Source organism: Gymnoscopelus braueri, assembly GCF_963280865.1.
Source record: "Gymnoscopelus braueri genome assembly, chromosome: 17".
NCBI classification, from domain to species: Eukaryota; Metazoa; Chordata; class Actinopteri; order Myctophiformes; family Myctophidae; genus Gymnoscopelus; species Gymnoscopelus braueri.
The window spans coordinates 23,710,156-23,720,155 of NC_137617.1; the positions used below are offsets into that span (position 1 = coordinate 23,710,156).

Below are 10,000 nucleotides of genomic sequence, written 5' to 3' on the forward strand. Positions count from 1 at the left end.
TGTCTAAACCCTTTAGTGTATGCGTAAAATCCAGAAAACAAACTATTAGGCTATTGTGATAATCCAATTAATTGTATAAACTGGTTACCATTTGAGCGTAAAAGCGGAACTGTCCACTTAGGCATAATTATTGAATATTTGGCAATAAAATGAGGGAACATTGCGTTACAGCGGTGCAACAAAATCTATCAACACCACTCATTGTGCTCATGCAGAGTAAAACAACATGTACAGGTATGTGTAACATTGTGTTTATGAACAGACCTATATGGCTCTTATTCTGTTCTCTCCTTTGTGGACAAAGTTTTTTCGGTCCGAGTTGGGGGGAAAACTCCATTACTGCAACGTAATAGTTATTTTCCGGTTCTTGTTGCCGTGTTCTCTTCCATTTTCTTACTACAGCGCTGTTATTGCGCCGCATTAATCCGCGAATCTAGCCTCTACATTTAATACAACGTGTAATTTCCCCCTTTTTAACGTATTCCCTTTGATTTAGTCACTCTTGACTCTCCTTTTGCTCTGGGGCCAACGGGGTTCGCCGCGGGGGCGCCTTGAAACAGCCCCTCCTTATCTTCTTTCATCGTTCAACCCAGGGCCGCCTTGAAACCGCAGGGCCAGTAATTGCTTTTTTCAGGCAGCCCAGTGCGGACTGGCCAGCAGCCAATCAGAGCCTTGTTTACACTCTGTGATTGACAGCACTCTGGCAGCATGCCAACCAATCAGAGACTTCACAAAGCCGAAGCCCGGGGTTTTAACTCTTTACTTCCATGTATAAACAAACTGGATGGGAATATTAGCCTATAGCTCATATATTTCGACATGAAACACACGAGCCTGCATTCTTCCACTTTTAATTGACTAAATTAGTGAACCATGTGCAAGACTAACCCAGAGGACACATACCTTCAAATTATGCAGTGATTTGAAAGCTTTACCCCAAGTGTGTGTGACACTGTGTATATGTGCGTGCGCGTGTGAGGTTTTTATGTGTGTGAGAGGTGTGTGTGTGTGAAACAAGCAGTTTCCTCAAAATGTATTTCTTATTATTTATTTCTTATCTCCAAAACATAAAAATTAGCACAAAGTAAACATTGCCATTTTTCAATAATCTCATGTCTCACATTTTACAGGTCATCTGTTGACTCAAAATTGCACTAGAAACAAAGCATACATTTAGTGTGAAAAATAACACGATCATATAGAGCCTAGTCTTTATTAGTTTTGCTATTATCATCAGTGATGATAATTATAGTGTAGCAAAACTAATAAAGATGATTCATCACAGACCACAAACTAATCTAAATGTGTTCATAAATGTGCTCCAGCAAAAGCCAACATAATGGCAAAGCAATATTCATACCACATTTAGTTATTTCCCGCATTTGCAGCTGAAATTGCAGTTGGATCACACAAGATTCTGTTTACTCCGCAGTGATCAAAAGCCCAGTATTTCGCTTTCTCTATGGCGAGAGAGCAGTGCTGCTGAGCTGGTGCTCGCTCGCCTGTCTCCTCGCATTTGCGTGCTGCTGCTGCGGGGCCGCGCAGGGCTCCAAATCAAACGCCCGCCGTTTTGTTTCGCCATTCCAGCCGCTTCCCCATTGGCTCTGAAGCGACGGCCAATGGGATGCTCTGTTTACCGTGGGGCGCGCCTCACGGGCACGCTCTACATTGTAGTCCCCCCCCCCCCTCAAACCAATGGGCGAGCTCGTTCGGGACTCCCCCTTTCCAAGGTGTTTCGCCCAGGTGGGCGTGGTTTTGAGGTTAGGTTAAGACAGTGGTTCCCAAACAGTGGGTCGGGACCCATTTTTGTGGGTCTGCGACTTGCAAGTAAATATCCTTTTTTTTAACTTCTTCTTATTTTATTTTCACAATTCTTCATTTAAAAAAAAATTCAAATTCCATTAGAAAATACATTTTAAAAAAAATAAGTAAGTAGTGAAAATAGCAGATCTACAAGCTCACAAAGCCTCGCATCGCGACACGTTGTGAGCTTGTAGATTGGCTATTTTCACTAGTTTGAGTCCCGGGAAGAAATTTCTCTTTTGGGTCACGACCAGAAAGGTTTGGGAACCACTGGGTTTAAGGCATATTTTCTGTGAGGTTAGGGTTAGGTTTAGGCACATGACTGACCACGCCCACCTGGGCGAAACACCAAAGAAAGAGGGAGTCCCGAGCGCGTTCCCCCTGCCGTCCCTCCTCGTGCCGCGTTGAGTAGCAGCAGCGGATACGAGGAGAGGGGGAGAGTTTGTGTGGATGTACGAGCCTCGATTCACTAGAAGCCCTGAACTTCTACGGCGCGTACTCTCCCATACCTCAACTGCACACTACAATCTGCAGCATAGGATGTAATCATTTCCACATGCCGAGGCTTTTAAAGTCGGGGGGTTTTGATTTTGTATTTTTTTGTACTTTTCTTTTTTTTCAATCATTAATTGTTATGCAAGGAATAACTTCCCAGTAAGTAGCTAATTCATCTTTGTACGTTTTGGATGTGTTTTATTATATTTTATGTATAGCCTTTGCACTAAATTGTGATATAGTGTTGATTGCCGGTGATGATAGACATGTCATATTTCCTTTAAAACGTGACGAATTTATTTGTCCAAAATATCACCATGTTATAGTGTGGTGTCTTTAGAAAATATAGTATGATAGCAGTTCTAAAGCTGATATCTGTACTGGCCACCCCATAGAATAGGCCTATTAAGTAACCTATAGGCTACCATATCTTATAGTCAATAAAAAATATAAATTATATTGGAGTCATCTATCTGTTCTGAGGCTAGTTGAGTTTAACGTTGTAGCCTATATTTATTTTTGAGAGGTTTAGGAAACCAAGCACTACAATTTTCCTTCTTCGCATCTCCAGTCTGGAAGGCTGCGCTGTATAGGTGATAGATGTGTCACTTAAATTTGACCTCCCTTTATAGAAATAATTATTAAGAATATTTAGGTCCTATATAGGATATAATTCTTTCCAATAACTGTTCCAGTATTCCACACATTTTAGATTGTTGGGCCTATTGATTCTTATATTTTTAGGTTGTGGAATTATTTTTTATTAGTTTAGTTTTTTTTTAGTTCTCTCATGGTTGTCTCAGTCTGTGTGTAATATATGTAGTCTATATATTTATATATATAGGCGTGTGTGTGTGTATATAGGCTATATATTTATATATATAGGCGTGTGTGTGTGTGTGTGTGTGTGTGTGTGTGTGTGTGTGTGTGTGTGTGTGTGTGTGTGTGTGTGTGTGTGACTGACTGTGTGACTGTGTGTGTGTGTTTGAGAGAGAGAGAGAGAGAGAGAGAGAGAGAGAGGAGAGGAGATAGAAAGAGAGAGAGGTTTATTACAAACTGCAGTGCTCCTTACTTCCCCTTCGACACGAGGGGGTTTGCAAACGGGCAGATCGACCCATAGTCCCGCCCGGCTGTTGTCGCTCTGCTTGGGTTGTCTTTCTCGCTTAGCCGGCCTCTGAATATCTTGATTTAGTACCCCAGTTATGGTTTGTGACTTTACTTTACTGCAAAATAGTGAACGGCAATGGCTTGCCTCTGCTCCCGGGCTCATCGTACGCTACGTTCTAAGTGCGTGTGTGTGTGTGTGTGTGTGTGTGTGTGTGTGTGTGTGTGTGTGTGTGTGTGTGAGACGTGTGTGTGTGTTTGTGTGTTTATATATATATATATATATATATATATATATATATATATATATATATATATATATATATATATATATATATATATATATATATATATATATATATATATATACATATATATATATATATATTTATATATATATATATATATATATATATATATATATATATATATATATATATATATATATATATATATATATATATATATATTGTATTTAATTCTACTTTAATAGGAATTTAGGTTTTATGTGTGTTTTTATTTTCCGCTGGTGCTACACATATTAAACAGCTTTCCATTCATGACTTACAAAATACACCATTTTTGTTTGAAGCATAGCTACTGATTGGGATGTGGTGGACTCTTCGTATATAGCCGACTTGCACAGTGCTGGCTTTTGTGCTAAATCCATGTACTGTCATTCTGGCCGGTAGGCCTACTTTAGGAGGGGGATTTCTGTGGGCTGATAGTTTGACCCTTTCGGGGCAGTGGTGTGTGTGTGTGTGTGCGTGTGCGTGTTGTGTGTGTGTGTGTGTGTGTGTGTGTGTGTGTGTGTGTGTGTGTGTGTGTGTGTGTGTGTGTGTGAGAGAGAGAGAGAGAGAGAGAGAGAGTGGGAGGGAGGGGGGTATGGAGGGGTATCAAGACGAAGTGGAAAGGAAGTCTAGAGTCTTCCACGTCCATACAGCAGATTTTGAATTATCACGTCTCTAAAACGGTGATGCTGCGTGCGATCCTTTCACGTCGATTGTTTGTGATAACACGGGCTTCAGATTCAGGTGGTTAAATGTAGCTTGAGTGGCCCTCTGTTGATGTGGAATGTAAACACGAAGGACGTATGTTTACGACCGAAATTTTAAAAATGTATAGACAAATGTCAGACGAGAGTGGGTTATGATTGATGTCTTGCAGAGAAAGGCCATTGTTTTCTCACAGCCTTGGCGTGTGGAGGGACACAACGTCCATTTTGCTTTCCCAGCCTGCTTGTAAATGCATTTCTTTCTCTCTTTTTTCCTTGCTCTATTTGTGATCAAACGTGAATAGGCCTAATGAATAAATTAAATTACAGAAATGTAGTATGTTGACCCGCATTTGTTTTTGAAGTGTTTGGAATTTTAGAATGAAAAAAAACGTTTCGTGGAGTATTTAGAGACACGCACATGACGCAACACAATACAACAGAAAGTCAAAACAGAGAGCGACACACACGCGCGCGCGTGTAATACACAACGTAGCACAGCGCGCACGAATACAGCCACAAAACGCTAAAACGCACACATTGGCCTGCAGACACACATGCACAGGCACACGCACAAGGTGGTCAGAACTGCTGAACTTTAGGGATTGGCGTTCTCACGTTCCCAATGCAAAGTTTGAGCCTCTAATAGACGATACTTGGGTATTATTCTGGGAATATTTGTGGCATGTGTTATAGCCTTCACTATACTTCAAACAACACTCGGCATGGCAGGGCATTTGATATTTTTCTTTGTTCCTTTTATCGTTGATTCCTGGGAGGTGCTATCAGCATAGGCTATATAGAGAGAGAGAGCTGGACGTGCCATGCATTGAAAGGCCTAATAGAATAGATTGACTGTTGAGGTGTGTTTGGTGAAGGCAGGGACCATGCACCTCTCCATATTTGAGCGTCATGGGGAGTCCTATTTAAGTAAACGACCGGGCTATAACGCCTATATAAGGTCGTTGATTTCCCAGTCTATTCCCTCCTTTATTGCCCATCTTTCGCCCTGGCGCGTAAAGGTGATTTGATTTGTGCTTGTGATTACAGTATGTGTGTGTGTGTGTGTGTGTGTGTGTGTGTGTGTGTGTGTGTGTGTGTGTGTGTGTGTGTGTGTGTGTGTGTGTGTGTCTCTCACACACACACACACACACACACACACACACACACACACACACACACACACACACACACACACACACACACACACACACACACACACACACACACACACACACACACACACACACACACACACTGTGTGTGTGTGTGTGTGTGTGTGTGTGTGTGTGTGTGTGTGTGTGTGTGTGCGTGTGTGTGTGCGTGTGTGTGTGTTCGTGCGTGCGTGCGACTGTCGTTGTAGCAAACATGCACAGTGTTTGCCATTGTCAAGAGGCGAGGGGAACTGCTGACTTCATATACTGGCAAATCACTGGTGATATGAAATAGCTGTTCATCGTCCATCGCCTCTTTCTTAAAAAGCAGTTGGAGTAAATGAGAATATCGTGGCCCAAATAATATCCATAAAACACAACAACAACGATGTATAAATGAGACGCAATGGTTATATAGCCTATACAGACCCTACACGTTCTGTAAAAAACAGAATGGACAATAAAATACATTTGCATGCACAGCAAATGGCAAACATTTATCCAGTGTGTGCGTGCTTATTGGACCTGAAACGTATCCCAAATCCTAAGGTGCAATGGGGTCCAGCCTGAGGCTATTGCGTTTTTTAATTGCCTTTTTGCTCGCCCTTTTTTAAAGATGCAGAATATTTTGTGTGCATTGTTCATATGCATAACTATATTATTGGTCGCTACCTCTTCATAAATTGGTCTTAAATGCTCTAGTCTGGACTTTCGCACCAGGCTGTGTTTATGATTAGTCCCTGTGTTGAGTCTAAAGTATACCAACTCGTCCTTCACCACTGTTAGTACTGGTTCTAGCATTTGTTTTGTCTCAGCCAAGTGCATTAGCCTACTTTCTTGACTATTCTGTCGTTAAGTAAGGAAAATCCAATATGCTGTATTTTTGCAAGACAGTGTTTGGCAACAGGGTGATAAAGAATAGACAGTTGTTTCAGAGTTAGGGCTCATTGTTGTCAATGCTCTGACGTGTCTTCTGGATTCTCTCTTGTAGAACATGACGGGGACTCACTTTTTTGTCGGCAAGACGGCGAAAACTCCACTGAGCGCGAGCGGAACCCGGAGTTCATAAAAAGGGATTATTGCATCGGGGGAGAGTCTGAGACGATCGGTGCCTCCGGATTCTGCTCTGGATTTGGGATTTATCGGTTCTCGTCAGAATGGAAAGCCGGGATTTCGCTCCACCGCCGCACCACCTCTTGACGGAGCGGAGCGCGTTGGTTCACCAAGCCGCTTCTCGGATGGCTCCAGGCGGCCACGGCTCCGTGCAGCACCCCGCTCACTTCCAGCCTGGGAAATACTATTCATCTCACCTCTCCATGGGCCCGCACTCAGGTTAGTAGCCTCTACTATACCGGTGGTTCTCGACATGATTTTGGGGTGGTCCCCAGATGACAGTGAAGTGACAATTTAAGGACTTTTGAGACCTTTTTAATACATAAAAGAAAGAAAAGAAATAAGACCATTACTGCATCAAAAGTAATCAATAAACTATAGTATAAAAACTGGTCAATTTGTCAAAATTGTCAAATAATATAAGATAGAGGCAAAAATTGTGAAAATAGCCGATCTACAAGCTCACAACACCTTGCAGCGCGAGTCCTTGTGAGCTTGTAGATCTGCTATTTTCACAATTTTTATCTATGGACCCGAGTCAGACAAAATGTAATGCCTCAACTCCTACAATTGCAAGTGCTTGTCAGGGTGGGGGTCCCCGGTTCAAATATTGTTATTTTGGGGGGTCGCTGCCCAAAAAGGTTGAGAACCACTGGCCTTATACAGCTCTTTTGTCGTAAATAGGAGTTCTATGGTTATGATTTCAAATTCACTGGTGTCCTGTCTTTTGTCTGAAAGCATATGTTCTCCATATTGCAAAACTTGGGGAATGCTTGAAGCACTTTGGGACGAACTAGAATGGTATTGGCAACGGTCCTCAGACATTGGCTACGTGGTAAATTTGGGGAAATTATAGCTATATATAAGGCTCAGACATCTTAAATGTTTTATGTCTTAGTTAATTTAAAGAACTGTTTGTTTATATTATAGCACCGTTGCTGGTTGTCTGATATATTTTTGTCTCGTCTTGTAACAGTGAAGTAGCCTATGCAAAGTGTATAGAGTAACATTTTACCAAAAGGGAACTCTTTCGCACTTTAGATTAAGGACATACGGTACCTACCATTTTGTTGTAGAATTTTAGCCTCCCATAATTTAGAAACATCTAGGATTATTGGCCTTTATAATCAAAGGGATTATTATGGCTTTTGTATAGTGACATAATCTTGTCAGGGATTTATATGTTCTTTTTTATCAATTAGTAAATTACCAATCATTGCCCTTTGATTGAATTAATTAAAACAGGGTAATTCTAGTGCTTATAATTAATATTATAAGATAAAATGAATCTTTCAACGTAGCCTGTTTTGTAGAATTTTACGTTATGGATAATGCTTTATGGACTCATACTGAGCTGACGATGAGACCTGATCCAAGCAGGCAGGGACGTTGGTTGGACCATACAGCATTGGTTCTCAAGGTGGGGTCCGGGGACCCCCATGGGTCCTTGGGGGGGTGGGGGGGGGGGTTCCAGGAGGTCCTCAGTTAATACGGCATCAAAATCAGTTTAACCACTTTAACCCATAGTTGAAAACAGCAGCGGATTCGGATTGTGACGTGAACAGCTTGTAGATCTGCGATTTTCAAAACATCTTGAAAACAAAATGTGAACGATTTGGAACATTTTTGAAACATTTGAACAACAGAAATCCGGTATGGGGATCCCTGGAACACAAATATTTTCAGATGGGGGCCAAATATAGACACATATGTTAATTTGACAAAGTTTGAGAACCACTGCCTGTATATACAGTAGGCTATGTCCGAGCCACGGACCGAGGGTCTGTCGGTGGGAGCGGCCGGGAGTTGTCGCTAATAGAGGTGCACGTAATACCAGAAAATCCGGTTTCTATATTGAGCGGGGACGTGACGGGGCGCGAATGGGTTGACAGCGCATGCATTAGATTTAACAAGTAGCTTTGGTATCCCGTCTCAATAGAGGAGGGGGATGGGGAGCTGTGCGTGTGTGTGTGTGTGCGTGTGTGCGTGTGCGTGCGTGCGTGCGTGCGTGTGCGTGTGTGTGTGTGTGTGTGTGTGTGTGTGTGTGTGTGTGTGTGTGTGTGTGTGTGTGTGTGTGTGTGTGTGTGTGTGTGTGTGTGTGCGTGCGTGCGTGCGTGCGCTTGTGAGCGAAGAGAGAGAGAGAGAAAGGATCTGCTCTAAATCATATATTGAATCTGGGCTATTGCGTGAATGTAAATGTGCCCGTTGTGAAATCACATTAATTACTTATCATTTGCAAAAGCAGCATGTTCTTTTAATAGACGTTAAGATTCGGGCCTATAAACGGTATCATTTGTAGGCCTGCATAAAAGCTCCCATATCCTCTGTCTTTATTCATTTGCATATTCATTAGTTTAAAACAAGACAAAACGTCCATAGACGCAGTGTTTTACCTCTCTTGAAAATTTCACAATGGTCCAACGTGAATAGGCTGTATTTCAGATAATGCATTTTGGCTGAATGCACAATTTGTCGAAATGCACGATTTAGATCAAATAATCCGTCCACTTCATACAATTTATATGTTTTGACTCCCTGCCCACATAGCACTGACTGTTTTCATATGCAGGACTAACATTAACAATAATCAGTTACATTTTATCTGTCCCTTGCCTTTGTTTTATTTTTTAAAACTGTTCCCCATTCAAGAGGCTATTTTTCATAATATTTTTTTCATGACATCTCACTAAAGAGCTATTTTTTCCATTTGATACATTGTTTTTGGATAAGCTCACTACATCCTGAAAATATTAACATTGTGTAGCATTTGTTTTAATACTAAATGTATATAGCCTAAACTTATATTTAATAGTTTATCTGAATTAATTAATTTATCTTTGTGTTCCACAATGACTTTCTTTTGAATCTAAAATGAAACAAAAAATATTCTCATTTTGTCAGTCTTTTCTCATCTTTAAAAGACTGACAGAAAGTACCAAAGGGCCATCTAACTTGGTTTTTGGAGTGTTTTACTGATTGTTATGCTATCCACTGATACAGTCCCTGACCTATAGATATTATAGACTATTAATCCAAGCCTGTAATGTAGAAATAAATGCATGGTAATGCATGGCCATAATGCTATTAAAATGTATTCAAAGTGGGCCCCTCACTGGGTCTCAAGGTGCATGACATTGTATTGAGATTCCACATACCCAGCCTCTCCATGCATGTCCCTTAAGGTTCTTTTGACTGACACACTGATGGGCATTCAGGATTGTTATTTTGGGGATGGGGGTTGGGCTAAAACCTGTGTGTGTGTGTGTGTGCGTGCGTGCGTGCGTGCGTGCGTGCGTGTGTGTGTGTGTGTGTGTGTGTGTGTGTGTGTGTGTGTGTG

General features: G+C 41.4%; 1 protein-coding gene across 1 annotated transcript in view; it reads left to right on the top strand.

The window, feature by feature from the left end:
* Positions 1-2,245: 2,245 nt before the first annotated feature.
* Positions 2,246-10,000, top strand: part of bahcc1b (BAH domain and coiled-coil containing 1b) — a 75,088-nt gene continuing 67,333 nt past the window's right edge. The window contains exons 1-2 of the mRNA XM_080455684.1: positions 2,246-2,457; positions 6,542-6,882. Of these exons, the coding sequence (XP_080311810.1) occupies positions 6,708-6,882 (175 nt within the window). The 5' untranslated portion in view covers positions 2,246-2,457; positions 6,542-6,707. The remainder of the gene's footprint in view (positions 2,458-6,541; positions 6,883-10,000) is intronic.